The sequence below is a fragment of the Sturnira hondurensis genome, unplaced genomic scaffold (genome assembly GCF_014824575.4).
Source record: "Sturnira hondurensis isolate 20B ecotype Veracruz unplaced genomic scaffold, ASM1482457v3 Scaffold0009244, whole genome shotgun sequence".
In the NCBI taxonomy this organism is placed as follows: Eukaryota; Metazoa; Chordata; class Mammalia; order Chiroptera; family Phyllostomidae; genus Sturnira; species Sturnira hondurensis.
Genome location: NW_028081875.1, coordinates 5,338,903 through 5,360,227, shown reverse-complemented (window position 1 = coordinate 5,360,227; position 21,325 = coordinate 5,338,903). Strand labels below are relative to the sequence as shown.

Sequence of the window (21,325 nt, the reverse complement as noted above, 5' to 3'; positions counted from 1 at the left end):
CCTCTGCACTGCTTTAGCAAACAACAGGTGCTTATATGCTGCTCAGTGTTGCTGCTGTCATAAAGACAGATTATGATCATCATTTATCTCAGAAGTTTCCACTGCTTTCTTAATGTGGGACAGAGAAAGGAAGGAGGTTATCTGTCTTGTGGAGTGCCTTTTTCTACATCTCTCTAGCCTTGCTGACAGAAACCGTGGAGGGGAGGTGAAAACAAGGTTCTTGATAAGCCCATTTCACTCCTTGCCCTCAAATGTCCTTCAGGATATTTTAGGTGGTATGGAACAAGAAAGGAACAGTCTATTTCCTCTTCATTCCTAGGGCTGAATCCCCTGTAACATCAGGTGACCCCATCCTTAAGTAGAACCCCGAGCTGTGCTGAAGGGTCTAGATTCTGAAGTCATCAGGGCCCTCAGCCTGAGCAGCAAGGCTGCAGTATATCAAATCATGAGAAAAGGGGTGAAAGGGCCACACATAAATGAGTTGTAAATTCCCCAGCATGCTTTGTTCAGCCTGGGTGGGTTCAAATCATCACTCATTCACAGGCATAGCTGCAGGAAAAAAACTAGGGAGAGGCTTTCATGGCACCAGCAAGTTATTTCTAGATGCCAGCCTGTTACGTAATTGCTATTATTATGTGGATGGGCTGATGAAGGAGCCCATAACTGCTTTGGGACTTCCAGGATTTTAGCTTCTCATTTGAACACAAACTATATTGAACTTTAAGATATTTTTCACTATCCATATCTCATATCTTTTTACCCAGCCACCACAAGCATTTATTTTGCTGAAACGGGTGTCTAGGAGTTGACTTCTCTGTCTAAAGCCAGATTATTCAATCTTTGCAATTAAATCACAATAATAGTTTAATATTCACTGTAAACAGTGAATTCCATTCCTTGTTGCAGAATCTTCAACCATGTCTAGAGTTTTCAAGGAAGGTAACCAGTCCATCCCATATTTTATAAAGAAAAATAATCTAAGTTGTGTTTAATTGGAAACTAGAGTGCTCTTTAGGAGTAAATGAGCCTAATTCAATGCACACACACAAGGACAAGGTACCTCTGTCATACATAGTTTAGATTCCTTCACTGTTCCTGAGGCAGCACCCTATAGCAATGTCACCTGGCCAAGGGCTGGTACTCAGAAGGCTTTTAGTAGCAGGTAGTAGGAAAAAACAGCCACAGCGGACTCAAAAAATAGCTTACTTTTCTTACATAACAAGTATCCCAGATGTAGGTGGTGCAATAGCTATGCTTTTCTCTTGGCCTTTTCCTAGTGGTCTCAATTTTGGCTGCTACAGTTGCAGCCATCAAGTTTGGATTGAAGACAAAAAAGAAGAAGAAGTTGCTATATCATTTTATTTAACACCTTTTCACCTTGCATCTCATTGGTTACAGTTGGGTCTGTCTTGACAAGAAAATAGTCAGGAGAAATAGATATAATTTTAGACAAATAATTACTTATCCTGGGAGTGGCCCCACCCTCCTTGAGATTGAAGCATCCCCATTTGCTGCCTCAATATAGTGGGATTTAATTTGCAGGCAAAGGCAAGGGAATATCTGTTGCATGATTTTCAGTTATGTACCTGCTGCAAAACAGTTAAAATAGAAAACATCCACCTATTAGGATATATGTTCAGAGCAAAGACCATAAATCCATAATGACAATTCAGCAAAGCCCACAATATTGCCATAAGGAATCTGGACTGTGTCTTCAGGGAGTCTGAAGATCTAAGAAGAAAACTAAAGGATTCCAGGGTGATGTTTTCATTTCTTCTTTGAGCCTCAAGCTGTGACTTTGGGAGAGAAAAGAAAGACTAGGGGCACAACCTGGAGACTCTCCACCTGCCCATGTCAAGACCAGCTCTCCCTGTTCAGGACCATAGTTTGGAGAATGGAGCCATGTCCCCCAGGCAAGAACAGGGACTAGCCCTCCAACGAAGGAAAGAACTATCTTTGGCAGGAAAATCAGGGCCAGTTGAAGGTGGTTCAAAACAAAACTTTGTGGGAAGGGAAGAAATAAAACTCAGATCACACATCACCAAGTCCTCGAAGGACAGGGGGTGGGTTGTGTTCAGGAGAGGTAGATGGAAAAGAGCAACCTGGGAGGTTGCAGGAGGAGATCCATGTGATTTTAGAGGTCTGCATGCAGAGTCAGGCCAATTCTGTAACAGTTTCCAAAGCACTTCCAGATGCCAGATTCTGTCCCAGAACTAGACATAGAACATAGAACCAAACTCAGCCCTCACCTCGGAGCTCTCTGGCAGACGGGAGGCAGACAGTTGACATGTAATTAAGGGATCATTTGGAGACACTCACAGCACTGGCGGGAGGAGGGCTTGGGGAGGGACCCTGAAGAGCATTGAGCTAAGACCTGATCATCACTCAGTCAGGTCAAAAGGCAGAAGGAACAGGGGATAAGGCAGCATAGAGGCCTCAGAGACCCTGGTGTGTATTTCATGTGCAGGGAGCTTTAGGTGAGCCTTGAATCTGGGCACCAACAAAGCATACTTGAAATGTCAGTAGAATCAGGGAACACCCCCATCAGGGGCATCTCTCAACTGTGACGGAAGAGAACCTTACTGGAATATTGTAATAAAAGGGCTTGCTTTGAGTGAAAAGTCAAAAAGATCTAAAGGAATTGGAGAGTATAAATATACCTATTTAGAAAGTGCTAGACTTGATTCAACCTACAAATAGTCATTGACATTAATTATACATTCTGGTAACCCCTCACTGAGTCTATTAAAGTCCATATAAGCAATTACATGACATCCCTTTAGACATTGGGTATCTAATACCCATTCATCTTTTGAGATAAATACTGTGAATAAAACCTCACTTTTCCCAAGTAAGTTGATACCGTATCTCCATTGGTTTCAATAAGATAAGAACCATGTTTTGGGCCATTGGAAATGGTTTGCAACTGAAAATTGATGTTTGGAAACAGTGTCACCCTGCACAAATGAGCTGAGGGGAAGGAGGAGGTATCTGCTTGGGGGAAATCAGCTGTCAGAGGGTCTGTTTTAAGTGTCTGAAAACCAGAAACTAGGTAGCTGAGGTAGAGGTTAGGTGTGAGGAGTGGTGACAAGTGATTGCCAGAAACAGACAACAGAAATTAGTGAGTCATGAAAAAATAAATAGTAGAATTACACTCTGGTCAGAGGTTTAAAGAGATAAACAAAATCTTGTGATAGAAAATGAAGGAGGGTAGGCAGGGGAGAATTCTTGGAGGAGGCAACACTTAAGGCGATATTTGTAAGATAAAAAGAACAAGTCAAGGAGTGAAGGAAAAGTATCTCTGGCAGAGGAACAGTAATGGAAAGGCTCTCCAGTGAAGGAAAAAGCTTGAAAATGTGCAAATAAAAGGAGGCCAGTATGAAGCAAGACAGGGCAACAAGATGATATGAGAAGAAAATAGAACTAGGATTTGAACCTTGTTTTTTCTGGAGGAATTTGGGAAGAAATTGAAGAGTTTTAAGAAGAAGAATTACTTGATTCAGTAGTATCAAGGAAACCACTTCAGAGGCTGAAGTTAAGGTGGGCTAGCAAGGTAGCAGTAGAGAGCACAGAATCCAGCAATTCAGGAAAGATTTTGTTCAAAGAGTTCTGATGCACATGGGTGAGGGTATAAGAAGGCTTCATATTGATTTTGAGATTTGGGATATGCCTGGGCAGGGAGCAGTACAGTGTACTGCGAAGGCAAAGCTCAGGCCAAACAAAGCTAGAAAGTAGGAATTAAGAATTCTATCTGACATGGTTTAAATATCATGTAGAGAGGCCATACAGACAGCTGGATACATGAGCCCAGAGCTGGGCAGAGATGAGGAATGGATGTGTCAATTGGTATGTATAGCAATAGAACAAGGTGACATCACCTAGGAAGAATGTGTAGGTAAAAAGAGAAGAGAGTCCCCATATTTAAAGGCTGAAGTGAGGAAACAGAGGAGGCAAAGAGTATGGGGAAGGAGAAGTTAGGGGAACAGGAGGAAAACTAGGAGTGTGTCCTCCTGGAAGTCAGAAGAGAGCGTTTTATGAAGAACGGGTTGGTCAATTCTCAGATACTGCAGAGAAGTTAAACAGGATGACAGAGAACTGGCCCTGAATTTGTGTAGATGGAGGGTGCAGGTGCCATTGCCACGAGTTTCAGGGTATCGACAGATGTGGAATATAGACTAGAGAAATCTCCCCCCAAAATGTGAAGTGCTGGAACAAATTGTATGCAACCCTTTGAGAAGGTTTGCTAAGAGAGAAACCAAGAAACATAGCAAAAGTTTAAGGAATTTGGACAACCTGATTTCTTCTCTCAGTAGCATCACAAGTACTTTATCTAATAAATACATACGCATTTGCATCGTCATTCTTTTTTTATTGATGTTTGAATACAGTTGTCTCCATTTTCCCACCACCACTTTCCCTCTCCTTACCCACACCTACTTCCCACCCTCAATCCCACACCCCCTTGCTCCATCCATGGGTCCCTCATTCATGTACATTTATGTCCCTTTCCCTTCTTTCTCACATCATTTCCCTCTCCCCTCCCCTCTGGTTACTGTCAGTTTGTTGTTGATTTCAATGTCTCTGGCTATATTTTGCTCGCCAGTTTGTTTTCTTAATTAGGTTCCACCTATAGGTGAGATCATATGGTATTTGTCTTTCACCACCTAGCTTACTTAACTTAGCATAATGCTCTCCAGATACACCCATGCTGTCGCCAAGGGTAAGAGCTCCTTCTTTCCTTCTGCTGTGTAGTATTCCATTGTGTAAATGTACCATAGTTTATTGATCCACTCATTTATCGGTGGGCATCTAGGCTGTTTCCAGCACGTGGCTATTGTAAATTGTGCTCCTATGAACATTGGGGTGCATAGGTTCTTTTGAATTAGTGTTTCAGGATTCAGGGTATAAACCAAGCAGTGGAATTGCTGAGGTAAAAGGCAATTCCATTCTTAGTTTTCTGAGGAGATTCCATACTGTTATCCACAGTGGCTGCACCAGTTTGCATTCCCACCAACAGTTTACTAGGGTTCTCTTTTCTCCACATCCTCACCAGCACTCATTGTTTGTTGATTTGGTTATGCTGGCCATTCTGACCGGTGTGAAGTGGTATCTCACTGTGGTTTTAATATGAGCGTCCTTTCACATGTTTCTGGGCCCTCTATGTGACCTCCTTGGAGATGTGTCTGTTTAGGTCCTTTGCCCATTTTTTTAATCAGGTTGTTTGTCTTCCTGGAGTGGAGTCGTGTTAGTTCTTTATTTATTTGGGAGATCAAACCCTTGTCCCAGATATCACTGAAAAATATGTTTTCCCATACAGTTCTTTCCCTTTTCATTTTGCTAACGTTTTCTTTAGCTGTGCAGAAGCTTTTCGTTTCGATGAAGTCCCATTTATTTATTCTTTTCTTTATGTCCCTTGCTCTAGGAGACATGCCAGTGAAAATGATGCTGCCTGGAATATCTGAGATTTTCCTTCCTATGTTCTCCTCTAGGACTTTTATGGTGTTATAACTTACATTTAAGTCTTTTATCCATCTTGAATTTATTTTTATGTATGGTGTTAGTTGGTAAACAAGTTTCATTTTTTTTGTATGTACCTATTCAGATCCTGCAACACCATTTGTTGAAGAGGCTATTTTGACTCTGTTTTATGTTTCTTCCCCCTTTATCAAATATTAATTGACCATAGAGGCTTAGGTTTATTTCTGGGCTCTCTATTCTGTTCCATTGATCTATGTGTCTGTTCTTATGCCATTACCAGACCGTTTTGATTACTGTACCTTCTAATATATAGTTTGATGTTAGGTATGGTAATCCCAACTACTTTGTTCTTCTTTCTCAAAATTGCTGCAGCTATTCAGAGTCATTTATGGCTCCATATAAATTTTTGAAGTGTTTGTTCTATATCTGTGAAATATGTCATTGGTATTTTAATAGGGATTGCATTGAATCTATAAATTGCTTTAGGTAGTATAGACATTATGATTATGTTAATTCTTCTAATCCATGAACACGGTGCATGCTTCCATTTATTTGTGTCTTCCTTAATTTCTTTCTTCAGTGTCATGTAATTTTCTGAGTATAAGTCTTTTACCTCGTTGGTTAGGTTTATTCTTAGGTACTTTATTTTTCTTGTTGCTCTAGCAAATAAATTTTTTTTCCTGACTTTTTTCTGATATTTCATTGTTGGTGTGCAAAAAATGCCTTTGTTTGTTGAATATTTTCTTTGTACCCCACTGTTTTGCCAAATATACTTATTAGATTGAGTCCTTTTTTGGTGGAGTCTATAGGGTTTTCTATGCAAACTATCATGTCATCTGCAAACAATGACAGTTTTGTTTCCTTCTTTCCAATTTGAATCCCTTTTATTTCTTCTTCTTGTCTGCAACTAGAACTTCCAATATTTGAATAGAAGTGGTGAAAGCAGACATCCTTGACTTTTTCCTGATCTTAGTGGGAAAGCTTTTGGTTTTTGCCTATTTAGTATGATGTTGGATGTAGGTCTCTCATATGTGGCCTTTATTATGTTGAGGAATGCTCCCTCTACTCCCACTTTGATGAGTTTTTTTATCATAAATGGGTGTTTTGTACTTTATCAAATGTTCTTTCAGCATCTATTGATATGATCATGTATTTTTTCTTTCCTTTTGTTTTATGTGATGTATTACATTTATTGACCTGCAAATATTGTACCATCCTTGCATCCATGAGATGAATCCCACTTGGTCATGGTGTATGATCTTTTTAACATATTTCTGGATACAGTTTGTCAATATATTTGTGAGGATTTTAGCATGTAGGTTCATTAGCGGTATTGCCTATAGTTTTCTTTGTTTGTTATGTCTTTACCTTGTTTGGGGATTAGGATGATGCTGGCTTCATAAAAAGTGCTTGGGAGTCTTCCATCTTCTTGGATTTTTTGAAAAAGTCTGTGAAGGATAGGGGTTAGCTCTTCCTTAAATAATTTGTAAAATTCTCCTGTGAAACTGCCTGATCTGGGGCTTTTGTGTGCTGGGAGTTTTTGATTACTGTATCAATTCCACCATCTGTTATTGGTCTGTTCAGGCTTTCTGCTTCTTCTTCATTGAGCTTTGGAAGATTACATTTTACTAGAAATTTGTCCATTTCACCTAGGTTTTCAAATTTCTTGGCATATAGTTCTTCATAGTAATTTCTTATAATCCTTTGTATTTCTGTGGTGTCAGTTGTAATATCTGCTCTTTCATTTCTGATTGTGTTTATTTGGGTCTTCTCTCTTGCTTTCCTGATGAGTCTGCTTGAAGGCTTGCCAATTTTGTTTATCTTTTCAAAGAACCAGCTCCTGAACTCATTGATTCTTAAAATTGTTTCTTTAGTCTCTATGTTGTTTAATTCTGCTCTGATCTTGGTTATTTCCTTCCATTTGTTGTTGCTTCCTTCAGTTCTTGTAGGTGTAGGGTTGGGTTGTTTATTTGAAAACTTTCTGTCTTTTTTAGGTAGGCCTGTATCACTATGAACTTCCCGCTCAGGACTGCCTTTGCTGTGTCCCATAAGTTTTGGACTGTTGTGAGCTCATTTTCATTTGTTTCCAGAAACTTTTTGCTTTCTTCCTTGATCTCATTCTTGACCCATTCATTGGTTAATCGTGTGCCATTCAATCTCCATTAGTTTGATTGTTTTTAAGTTTTTCCCTTGGGGTTGGTTTCTAGTTTCAGGCCCTTGTGGTCTGAGAAGACGCTTGATGTGATTTGAACTTTCTTGAATTTGTTGAGGCTTATTTTGTCTCCTATCATGAGGTCTATCTTTGAAAATATTCCATGTGCATTTGAAAAACTGTGGATTTTCGACCAAGTGAGATTCATCCCAGAGATGCAAGGACACTTCTCCAAGGAGGACATACAGAGGATCCAGAGACACATGAAAAGGTGCTCAATATTGCTAGCTATCAGAGAGGTGCAAATTAAAACCACAATGACATACCACTTTACACCAGTCAGAATGGCTATCATAAACAAAGAAACAAACAACAAGTGCTGGAGAGGTTGTGGGGCAAAAGGGGACCCCAGTTCACTGTTGGTGGGATTGCAGACTGGTACAACCACTATGGAAAACAGTAGAGAATTTTCTAAGAAAACTAAAAATGAAAGTGCCTTTTGACCCAGCAATTCCACTGTTAGGAGTATATCCTAAGAACCCTGAAACACCAATCCAAAAGAACCTATGCACCCCAATGTTCATAGCAGCACAATTCACGATAGCCAAGAGTTGGAAGCAACCTAGATGCCCATCGGTAAATGACTGGATCAAAAAACTATGGTACATTTACACAATGGAATTCTAGGCTGCAGAAAGGGCGAAGGAGCTCCTACCTTTTGCAACATCATGGATGGAACTGGAAAGCATTATGCTGAGTGAAATAAGCCAGGCGGTGAAAGACAAATACCATATGATATCACCATTAACAGGAATCTAAACAACAAAACAAACAAGCAAGCAAAATATGACCGAAGACACTGAAATACAGAACAGGCTGACAGGGACCAGAGGGAAGAGGGATGAGAATCACAGGGGAAAAGGGGATGGACTCACATGAACAAGTATAAAGGTCACATGGACAATAACTAAGGTGGAGGGCGGAAATGGGAAGGAGGTGGGGAGCACTGGGGGGGCAGGGCTGGGAATATAAGACAGAAAACTGTACTTGAACAAGAATTAAATTAAAAAATATATGAATAAAAATAAAAATAAAATGGAGGAAAAGAGAGGAAGAAAAAAATTAAAAAATGTAGATTTTGCTTCTTTGGTATGAAAGGATATATATACATACATACATATATATATGAATATATATATATATATATATATATATATATATATATATATATCATATATATATATCAGTTAAGGCCACTTGGTCTAGGGGCATTTTTCAATGCCACAGTGTCCTTGTTGATATTTTGTTTGGAAGATCTATCCAGTTTTTGACAGTAGGGTGTTAAAATCCCCTAGTATAAGTGTGTTGCTGTCTCTATCTTTCTTGAAGTCCTCCAAGATTTTTTTATATATTTGGGTGTTCCTATGTTGGATGCCTATGTGTTTATAATGCTTATGTCTTCTTGATGGATTCTTCCCTTGAGTATTATGAACTGTCCTTCTGGGTCTCTTTTTATGGCCTTTGTTTTGAAGTCTATTTTGTCTGATATAAGTATTGCTAGCCCACCTTTTTTTTTTTTTGCCCTGTTCATTTGCTTGGGATATTTGTTTCAAGCCCTTCACTTTTAGTCTGTGTATGTCTTGTTCTGAGGTGGGTCTCTTGTAGGCAGCATATGTGTGGGTCATGCTTTCTTATCCATTCAGCTATTCTGTGTCTTTTGATTGAAGCATGTAATCCATTTACATTTAAGGTTATTATTGATAGGTACTTATTCATTGCCATTTTACTCCCTTTATACCCTTTGTTCCTTTCTCTCTCACTCTTTTTCTTTCTCTTCTTTAGGCAATCTGTTTTGTATATCTTGCAGTGCTGGTTTGGTAGAGGTGTAATCTTTTAGCCTCTTTTGTCCAGGAACCTCCTTATTTGGCCTTCCATTTTAATTGAGAGCCTTGCTGGATGCAGTAGTCTCAGTTGCAGGCCTTTGCTTTTCATTAATTGGAATATTTCTTGCCTTTCCCTTCTGACTTGTAATGTTTCTGTTGAGAAGTCAGCTGCTAGCCTTATTGGGGCTCCCTTGTATGCTACTTCCTGTTTCTCCTTTGCTGCCTTTAGGATTCTCTCTTTGTCTTGGAATTTTGCCAGTTTAATTATGATCTGTCTTGCAATGGGCCTCTTTAGATTCCTCTTGATTGAGACCCTTTCTACTTCCTGGACTTGTGTGGCTTCTTCTCTCATCAAATTAGGGAAGTTTTCCATCATTATTTTTAAACAGGTTTTCTATTCCTTGCTCCTCTTCTCCTTCTGGTACCCCTATTGTACAGATATTATTCCACTTCATGTTGTCCTGCATTTTCCTTAACCCCTGTTCATTTTTTTCCCAGTCTTTCTTCTTGTTCTTGGGCTTTTGGGGAGGTTTTTTCCTGTTTTATTCTCCAGCTCACTGATTCTATCCTTTGCTTGATCAAACCTGCTTTTGATTTCTTCTACTGTGTTCTTTAATTCAGAAATTGTATTCTTCATTACTTCCTGGCCCTTGCTGATTGTTTCTATGTCCTTTTTTGTGCTGATATAGTTTGCAGTAAGTTCCTCATACTTTCCCTGTAGTTTTTGGTGGTTCACACTGAGTTCATTGTGCTACCTTATAACCATTGTTTTGAACTCAATATCTGATATTTGACTTGTCTCTATTTCATTTAGCATTCTGTCTGAGGATTCCACCTTTCCTTTAGTTTGGGGGTTGTTTCTTTATCTTCCCATTGTTTGTGGGACTCTTCTTGTTGCTTCCATTTCTTCAATTGATCTGTTTTGTGTTTTTGTTTTTTATTTTAGTTTTTGTTCAAGTACAGTTTTCTGCCTTTTATTCCTATCCCAGCCCACCCACCCATCTTTCCCCACCTCCCTCCCATTTCTTGCTCTCCCTAGTTCTTGTCCATGTGTCCTTTATACTTGCTCCTGTAAACCCTTCCCCTTTTCCCCTGAAATTCCCTCCCCTCTCCCCTTTGGTCACTGTCAGCCTCTTCTCTATTTCAGTATCTTTGGTTATATTTTGCTTGTTTGTTTGTTTTGTTGTTTAGGTTCCTGTTAAAGGTGAGAAATTGGCCTGTTTTGACTTTTTGACTGTGGTATGAACTTCTATGGTGGGAGGCCTGTGAGATGCAGTGGTGCAATATCCTTGATCACCTGGACTTGTTATTCTTGAGATGTCCTTTATGCCTTTATGTTGGTTTTCTGGATGTAATTGAATTTGATTATTGTTGGGTCATTCTTTTGTGGGTCCTTCCCTACTGGTGGTTGACTGAGGGTCACTTCACCCATCACATTTTGTATGCTGTTATACAGGATCTGCCTGAACAAAATCACAGAGCCCAAGAAACATAACCACATCCACAAATATAAATGCCCCCCATAACCCCACTGCCTATAGCTAATGAACCAGTATTAATAAGGGTATAACAAGATTAAGACTATTATAGGAAAAGAGAGTGGATATAAGATGACCTAGTGGATATAAAAGAGGAATGATTTTGAGAGGGTAGAAGGAGGAACACCAGTAAGATTTGGGAGTTGGAGCAATGAAAGGAGAGAAGGTAAAGTTTACCTCATAAATAAAGAAAGGGAGTGAAGAATGTTGGAGTATGAGAAGAGAAACACATCACATTAGGTTTAAACAGAAACTAAAATAGTATAAAATAAAATAAAGTAAAGAAAGAAAGAAAAAGAAAGGAAAATATTAAATAATTAATAAAATTATAGGAGCCAAATTGGAGAGAAAGATCTGCTGGAGCACTATCAATAACAAATGAGCTAAAATTAATATAGATGGTATGGAAATAATAGGGGAAAAGAAACAAAGAAAAGTCTAAGAGATATTTAGAGGACTGGGAAGTGATTTTGTAATGAAACAGGGAGAGGGGATACTAAGAGGGAGGAACAAAAACTAAACTAAGAGGAAAAAATTAAAATTTGGGATGTAAAGGAATAGAAAAAATAAGAATAAAAACATAAGAGGGCAGGATGCAAGAGAAACAGAAGAAAGACAAAAAAGAAAAAGAAAAATACAGACTAAGAAGGCATAATTAAAATTCAAGTAAAAAAAAGGTAGGAAAGGGGTCCAGTAAAATTTGTTATTTGAAATACAGAATTAGTGAAGCTCTAGTGATACCCTTGAAAAACAATGCAACAACAACTACCCTACCCACAACCAACCAGCAAAGTTTGTTACAGGTGTAGAGAGAACACGGGTATTTTGATAGCTGGGCAAAAGAATGTGAAATGACCCTGGACAAGATAATTCGTTTTGAGTATCTGGACAGGGGAGAAATGATAAGAGTGTGGAATGGAAAACAAGTTGTAACTAGAGAGAAAAACAAATTTGAAATGAAAATATTGCAAGGAAAGAGGAATGTAAGATGAGCTAAAAGAAAGAGGTGGCAATGTATGTAAATTGAAATACACTATAATATAAAATCTAATGACTTATTATATACAAACTCACTAGACAAGAAATGAGTGTTATAAAGCAATGCAGGAAAGAAAATATCGCAAATCATGAAGGAGACCACAGTAGCTTTCATACAGGTAGCCTCTTGTAGTTACCACTATGTTTTAATCTTCCTGGATCTGCCTCTGGTGATGTCAGATGTTGACCCCATCCGACCTTAGGCAGACTTTTGGATACTTCTAGTGATCTGCTGTCACTGGCTATCTCTTTCCATTGTTAATATGGTCCCTGTGCACTCAGCAGTCAAGTTTAAACACTGTAACATGGGGCCGAATCCCTCCTGTGGAGGGGGCTATTGTTTCCCCTCAGGCTGCTGCTGCTTGGAGGGGAGTGACCTGCCTGAACAGGATGGTTGCTGCATATGGGGGCTGGCTCAACTCTAGATCCCTGTGGCTACTTTCTCAGTACTCTCCACAAAGCCTCTCTCCCCAGTCTCTCTTCAAGTCTCTCTAGTCTACTCTGCCCCACCTTTGTCAGTGATCTACTGTCTCTGGCTGTTTCCTTCGGTTGTTTATCTGGTCACTAGGACTCAGTAGTCAGGCTTAAGCACCAAAGGGCCAGGGTAGAGACCCTCCAGAGGTTGGGGCTATTGTTTCCCCTCAGGCTACTGCCACTCAGAGGGGAATGGTCTGCCTGAGAGTAAAGGCTACTGCGGTCTGGGGGATGATTCAGCACGGAATCTGGCAGCTACTCTCTCAGTTCTCCCCCCAAGGCTTCTGGCCCATCTCTCCTCAGGCATCTCCAACCCACTCTTCCCCTGCCTTTGCCTGAGCCCCAGGGTAAGTGGTGGCAAATGAAAATTTGTGTGTTGGCCCTTTAAATGGCCCTTGTGTCTCCAATCGTCTGTCTCTGGCAGAGAACAACCTTGCTGCTTTTTCCACTGGTTGTTATCTATGTACTTTTTGGGCTCTGATGTTCTAGGCTAGGAATCCTAGCTAAGGGTTTAGACACCAATCTTCTTAGGGGATCCAACCAGCCGCTTAATTATCCCACCAGCACTGCTGCCCATGAGCGACCTGCCAGCCCTCTTGATTGTCCACCACACTCCTTACCAGACCAGTTGTGCCAAAGCTGATTCTGTATGTTCAAAGTCATGTGCTTCTTTCTGGCTATTGCTCAGAAGTTTGTTCTAGGTGGCTTCTCCACAATTGGGTTGTGATTCCAGATTTGTCCTGACAGGAAGTCAGTGTGACTCCCATTCACTCCTCTACCATCTTCTCTCAGTCCTGAATAATCATTCTTACCTGAGGCATGGTAGCCCATTGTATGGACATACTTAACATATGTGTATAATCTTTTTTGCTTCTTTCCTATAACCATTTTGTTTCTTTCTAGCACTTCACTTTTATAAACACCACTGCAACAAAAATCCTTGTGTGGCCATCCTTTTTGTATTTGACCACATATCTTCCTAGGATCAATGTCTAGGCATTGAACTTGAAAAGAAAAAAAGGAGGAAAGGCATAACCTACAATTTCTTCATAGACCATTTTCTAGTAACCTTTTTTGGAAGCCAAAATTACACCTTCAGTTGGTTGATAATTTATTTCTGCAACTAAAAGGGAACTTATAAATCAAGTTCCCTTTGCTTTTTAGTTGGAAGTTACTATAATAAAGAAAATAAGAGTACTCAAATTATCAGAACTTCAAAATAGATTTCAGTGGGTTTTATTATTCTTTTTCTCTTGACCATTTTGACACTCATTCATTCTTATCTTTCCTGTTGACCCCTTCCTCGAAAGGTGTTTTTTCTCTCTCTCCCTATCCCTCCCTTCCTCTGCCCTCCACACTCTGCCACTCTCTTCTTCTTGCTCTACTTATGCCTTGCTCCTATGTATTCAGCAATCCCTTGGTTGTCCATATCTATTCCGGTCATTTGCTCTTTGGAAATATAAATAGTTTTAGCAAATGATTAAGCTGTGGGCATATTTGTAAATATAAAGGCCTATATTCAGCAATATTATGAAGGCTCATTGTATTCAAAGAACTGTTTTGGGAAAAAAGAACTCTTTTGGGTAAGTGAATAACAGGGGAAGGAGCATTTTTCTTTTAGGTACAGAAGAAAAAGATCATTGAAAGCCATATGCAGTATAGAAGATGTCTATAGACCAGGAAACATCTGTAACCAGTCTGCATGTCTGCCTTATCCTCACCATGCTTGTCAGGTTTAACTGCCATTCACATTAAATATGTTTTTAAAGATAGGCTGGTGTGTTGTCCATGTGCCTATGGTGACTTTCTTTAACTAGTCTGTCTTGGTGTGTACACAGGTGGGAGTCTTTAGTCCTTGTGCTGATGTATCTTATCTACATTGTCATCATGAAGTAAGTAAAATACCTTCTTAGTTTCTTTTCTAAAACTTTCCCCTACATTCAACATTATGTGATAATGTGCAAAGAGGAACAAAGGAGAAGGCAGATACCGTATCTGGCTGGCTTTCGATGTATACTGTCACAAACTCATCTGGCTTCCTTGGCAACCTGTTGTGAATCATTGCAGCTTTGATTAGTAGCAATATCAAAGACCCTTTCAACCCATGTGTGGTGGTGGAATCAAAGCTTGTGTTTAATGGGAGGAATCACAAAAGAGAAAGGTCTCTTTAAAACTTAGCAACCTAGCCTTTGGTTGTTTCTTCATTTTATAATAAGAAAGGAGGTAAAACTTAATTACATATGCTTCTATATAGGATAATAGAAGTTACCGGAGCTAATTAAAAGATGACTAAAACCGTGGATCAAATATCTGTGGACTTCCATTATCCATATGATTATTTGGTGCCGTGTAACAATGACCCCAAAACTTAGTGGCTTAAAACCGGAAGCATATATTGTCTCATACAGTTTCTGAGAATTAGGCACCCAGAGCAGCCTAACTGGAGGGTTCTAGCTCAGGGTTTTTCATGAGATTGCAAATGGGAGGTTGGCCAGAGGGGGCCATCATCTACTTGACCAGGGCTCCAAGATGGCCCACTGGCACAGTAAGTGAGTTGGTGCTGGTTCTTGGCTGTAGGCCTTAGTTCCTCACCACATGGGCCTGTTTGTAAGGCTACTCGAGTGTCCCACACACAGAAGCTGCTAGAGAGAGCAAGAAGGGCCCTACAGTGCCTTTTATAATCTACTCTCATAAGTCATACACCACCACTTTTGTCATACTCTGTTTACTAGAAACAAGTCACCAAGTCCAGTCCACATTCCAGGGGTCTGCTTTGCCTTTTGAAAGGAGGAGTGTCAGAGAACTTGTAGATATATTTTAAACCCACCACATCGTATGTTCTTTTTCCCCTTGGAGTCTGGGTAGCTGGCTGTTTGTATCAAGATCATACTGTGCAGATGTTCCTCATAACTCGAAGGTAAAATGTAGGCACCAAGGTTGTGAACCTGCTGGCTCATCTTTTTACCAAGTACCATTGAGATGAGGAGCTTATAAATAGTGCAGAGACATTTTGTGCTACAGCTTCCCACCCCTGCAGGGCTGTTTCTTTTCCTCTAAATGGGCCTGTACTTTCCCTAGCATACGTGACTGGCAGGAGTGACTACCTTCTCAAAGAGCAAAAAAGTAGAGCGCTTTCAGAAATTGCCAGTTTGGACATATCAGGTAGCAATCTGAAACTGACATGTCAAGTTTTTCTTGCTGTGAGGCCTGACAATAATTACTTTTGGCCACTCCTGGCTGAGAGACCCATTCAGAGAAATCAGTGTGGCCATTGGCAAAGTGAAGGTAGGACCTGGCTTGGCTAATGTCTAGGGTGGGCTGTAAGTGGTCTGCCACCATTCCACTCAAAATGGCATCCAGGCTTCACCCCGGTAGCTGCCAATGGTCAGTGTGGACCCAGAATCTGGGTCTTATTACTGGAAGAGGGCACTTCTAAAGTGTCCTGGTATAAAGTTACCATGAGATAACTGACCAAGAAATGAGGTGCTTTTACCGCTAATCACCTGTCATTTAAAAATACCAATGGATGAGCTCCCACAAAAACCAGAGTTGGCCCAGAGGCTTTCCAACATATCTAGATCCCAAAGGAAAAGCCTATAAAGGTAGGAACAGCCATCTTGCTTCCCTTTTTCCCAAATAGCAAAACTACTAGGAAATCAATGCCACAGTGGGGAGACCTCAACAATACATATGTTCCTCTGGTGTATTTTATTTGATTATTACTTTTTAAAAACTTTCTGAAGCTCCAAGTTTAAGTTCCCAAAGAGTCAAGAATCCCTTTCTTCCCTTTTGAAGAGGCATATTGGTCAATTATTCCAAAGAATTGACTGACTGTCTTCTATATGCCCAGCCTCGATCTGGGGTTTTGAATCTGAATTTGAATAAAAGCATATCCCATACTGAATTCACTAGGGGTTCCACAGAATAAGATCTTCAAAACCAAAGGTAGTCTAACAGGAAAGTGAGTTCAAGGATTTTGCTAGTAAAGATCCTGTGACCACTGCACCCCTCTACCAAAGCCATTGTACAACTAGGAGTTGCTGGCAGTGCATGTGAACAATTTCTCTCCTCTCTTCCACACCATAGCCAGTGTGAAAGCTAATGATGTGTGTTTCTACTGATGCCTGAGCTTTACCACCCTTCCAGCTGTTTAAACCAGCAGGATACAAATAAAACATCAAGGGCAACTACTGTGCTCACAAAATTTTCTGCATAAGTTCTGGTCCTAAGTTCTAAACTGAAATCTCTGTCTTTAGCCCTCCCCCTCTGAAATCAGAAACTTTAATCATTGGGTTTTATAGAATTCGATTTATAAAATTGCATGCTTCACAATAAAATAGCTTTAGGATGCAAGCACAAAATTTAAAGCACTCTATTAAAAATATAAAACAGAGCAGCAGCAGCTAAAAATGGCATATATTAGAATCATCAGCTGCCTCCTGGGTAGATGTTTTAAAATGACTTTAAACATTGTCAGAAGGTCAAAAAGCAATTCAGTTTGGCCAGAAACTTCATGGGAGCATGAAGGACACCTGGCCTTGGTAAGAACTGATTTCTGTACATCTGGATCACTTCTTTGGGATTTAGTTCCCAGGTGAGGCAATATGGTCTGGTGGTCAAGATGGAGTGTTTCACATTAAGCCCTGGCCACAGAGCTCACTCCACCACTTCCTAGCAGCGGGATGTTGGCCAAGTTATTCAACCATTTTGAATCTCAGTTTCCTCTTCTACAAAACAGGGTTAGTAACACTTCACACCGCAAAGGTTTTTGTAAGGATGGGATATGACAGCCTAATTATTAACCAATATCTAGTTTCAAGAACATTTTCTTAATACTATACATAATATCATTATCCTGTTATCCAAATCTAAGTAAATGTATAACACAGAGTTGTACTTTAAAACCAAAGCTTCATGCAAGTCAGTATTTCTATGTGAAAAGTGAATCCTAGGTCAAGATGATAGAAACACTGCCCCTCCCACATAACTCTTTCAGTAGGGCAAGGCACTCTTGTTGAGTTTAGAGAGCGGGGAGATCTTTTCATTTAGAATAATATTGAACATATTTTTATAAAAGTCAACAAAATAGTGCAGCAATTTTCTACCACAGTGACACAAGAATTTTTAAAACATGCAATAACTGACTATTTAGTTAGGGGCACTGACCTCTTTTGCCTTGGATTGTCAAATTTAAAAATGACCACAGCCAACACAACAATAGCTGTCAGGTATGAATGAATCAAAATTATACCTTTTATGTTTTTGTCAGATGAGGAAAAAGTGTATGTCTTGGTGTGCTGCAGAATTTCTTTATTTTTAGAGAGAGGGGAAGAAAAGAATAAAGAGAGGAAAAGAGAAACATTGATGTGAGAGAGAAACATTAATAGGTTGTTTCTTGTTCGTGTGCTGAATGGGGACCAAACGTGTATCCTGGGCATGTGCCCTGACTGGGAATAGAACCAGCAACTTTTCATTTTGCAAGATGACACCCAACCAACTGAGCCACACCAGTCAGGATGGTATGCTACAGAATTTTAATAATTAATTTATGTGTGCCATGAAAGGGAAAAGGTTGAAAATTGCTGAAATAGTGTGATGAATCCCAAGTGCTCATTACCAGCCCCAACCACAATCCACCCACCTTTTCTCCATCCACACTGCTATCCATTTCCCTCCTTCCATATGACTTGAAGCCCCAGACATCAGGCCAATTCATCTATAAAAATCTTTATTTGCCCCCAAAGGGCTCATTTTTAACATAACATTATAATTATCACACCTAAAATTAATGCTCTTTTCAATATAATTGAATATCTAATTAGTGTTCAAATTTTCAATCATCTCATAAACATTTTAACAGGTTTATTGTAGTCCCATAAATGTCATAAATATTTTAAAAAGCAAAATCCAAATAAATGTCACTCATTACAATTGGTAGTTCCATGTTTTGGATCTCTTTTAATCTATAAATTCTCCCTCTGGTTTTTTTCCTTCAATTTATTCTTCAATGAAGTTGGATTATTTGCTCTACAGAGTTTCCCACAATTTGGAAGTGGTTGGTTACATCCTGTGAGGTAGTGTGTACCGTTCCTTTGGCCTCTGTGTTTCCTATGTGTCAGCCGTCTATCTGATTCAGGTTAGACTGTGTCCCAGGGGCTAGTGAGTTTTCCCACCAACAAGCACACTGATGTCTCCTGTCTCTCTGTGATGTTGGCAGCCATTGATTCTCAAAATTTGGCTCCATTGTTTCTTTAGAGTTGCACAATAGTACTGTTCCGATTCCATTTCTTTCCTCTTACAAACCTTGAGCATCCCACAGAATTGGCCTTCCCATTTCCCTTTTCACAGTCACCACCAGCATTTTTGACTAGTGTTCTGTTCCCTGCAATGCAATGTAGGAAGAACCTCACACTCCCAGGGAGTACAGGAAGTACTTTTGGAAGAGAAGTCTAAGGACACAGAGAGCTTCTCTGTCTGTATCATAATGACTGTCCTGTCCTATAGGCCCACCCACCCAGAGTTGCACTGACTGAAGAACAGGTACAGGGTACTATGAGGAGGGACTCCTGAAAGCCTCTTGTCTGTAGCAGCAAAGGGGATGAGGAAGAGAAACTTGTGTGGTGAGGCACAACTTGAGTGGCCTGCCAGGTGGCAATTTAGAGTTGTCATGCCTGGCTGCCATTCCAGAGGGAGTCCAGAGGCCAAGCTGGTGGGATTCCTTAATGGGGTATCCCATGGCCAGTAAGTCACTGAAGCCTTTAGGTCTTTGAGTAGGGAGAGCAGCAGTGGCTTACAATGATACCCTGGAAAACCTGCCTAGCTGTGTTCACCCTTGGACTTTCTAGGATTCCTCTCTGGAAACCTTCTAATACTAAAGATGAAGGGACCAGAATATTTTACCCGTCAAAAACATCCTAGGAACTTGTAGGAGCTTCTTCCCTTCCGATACACTTGTAAGAAGCACTGCACAATGTTTTCATTTAATTGTTCTGGCAAATCATAGCAGAGAATTTTTTCATAAAGCCAAGAACCCATTGAACCTGAAATTATGGCATAACAGTAATGCAGATTCACAGGATTCCAGACTGTGACCTCAGAAAACCAAAGACAGACAGACACTTAGACTGCCAGCCCAGGGTAGCAGCATGGATGAGACACCTGTCCTTTCCCCACCAAGTGTGTCCCTGAGAGCAAAGACCCTGGGGATGTGACCCAGAAAAGGGAGACCTTCCCCATCCCACTGAGTCTCATCACCATCCTTTCATGCATAGATTCCAAGCAAGGGAACTCCATCCCAGAGGTATCCTCATCAACACTGAAGAGAAAGCAGTGTGTCACTATTTATTTATGTAATATTGGTTTTATTTTCACGTACCACACATCCTTAAATTGGAAAATAGGACGGATTATATATTACAAGGAGATATAGGATGACAGAAAAATAACAATAATAACTAGAGGTATGAGGTCCCCCACAATGCATCCAGGCTTCAGGGACACTTGGTGGGGGTTGGAGAATGGAGGAACAGCAAATGCTGATGGGTTCTCTTCTCTTACTCCTTTGCTTAGATACAATGCTTGCATACATCAGTGCTTTGAAAGGAGGACGAAAGGTGCTGGAAACATGGTCAATGGCTTGGCCAACAATGCTGAAATTGACGACAGCAGCAACTGTGATGCAACTGTGGTGCTACTCAAGAAAGGTAACCAAGGACAGCCTGTGTCCAGGAAGTAAGTGCTGGGAAGCCAGCCTGGCTGCCCTCACTCATGGCTGCAATGGGACATTGCAGCTGGCCTGGAGAGGGTGCTGCCTCTATAAGGCAGAGAAGGTTCCAGTCCTCCCTTCCTCCCTTTGGCTACACCATGGAGCAGTCTCATACCTGATGATGAGTCAATTCAGAAAGGCCCATGCAAGTTCTTGGGCAAAATATTTGCTGGGAGCGACACAGGGAAATTAGGACAGGATGGTAAAGGAGAGAAGACTCTGGGTTTTGCAGTATTGGTTCTGTCACATTCTGGCTGTGTAACCATGAAGCAAGTTACTTAACCACTCTAAGCCTCAATCTTCTCTTCTGCAAAATTGGGATAGTTTTTGTAATGAGGGAGATGACGTATGTAAAGTACTTTATTAATAATAGTTGTTATTAGTATATTATTATACCCAAATTCACTTCCAGGCTACATTATCACATTTTCCAAGTGGCAAAATGACATAGATAACTACCTGTTTTTTCAAATTAATTATTATATTTAATATATTCTTGTTAATCAGTTGACATACTTAGAGAACTAATATAGTATTCTCTAACAAACAATATTCTTTCCTCGAGGAACACAAAAGGTATCATTTACTTTTGCCTAGAATGTGTCTCATTTTTTATTTATTTTTTAAACTTTCCCCTTGAAATATTTGCACTTATTTCTTCTTGATCCCATATGGTTGCTTTTCAGGAAAAGCCAAAAAGAAACTAGAAAATCTATAGGTTATTTTCACATATATGTCTGACTTTGAAATCTGTGGGTAATTATTAGAATTTTAAAGTCAATTACTTGGTATATTTTCTTAATTATATACATGTTTAATTAAAGGCTTAAAATTATCCAGTGCCATCTCACATAAGGATTTTAGTTGTTTCTCTTCTGGGTAGTTTACTACTCTTTGCCTTAGGGAGGCAAAGAGAGCTGCCTAATATTGTTTAATGTTTCCAGAGATCATTTCATGGTTTGGTGGCTTGGAAACAGTAGTGAGCACAAAGAGGGCC

General features: G+C 40.0%; 1 protein-coding gene across 1 annotated transcript in view; it reads left to right on the top strand.

The window, feature by feature from the left end:
* SLC24A3 (solute carrier family 24 member 3) overlaps nt 1-21,325 on the top strand; it is a 598,815-nt gene that overhangs the window by 529,778 nt on the left and 47,712 nt on the right. The window contains exons 9-10 of the mRNA XM_037057030.1: nt 14,402-14,455; nt 20,133-20,266. Of these exons, the coding sequence (XP_036912925.1) occupies nt 14,402-14,455; nt 20,133-20,266 (188 nt within the window). The remainder of the gene's footprint in view (nt 1-14,401; nt 14,456-20,132; nt 20,267-21,325) is intronic.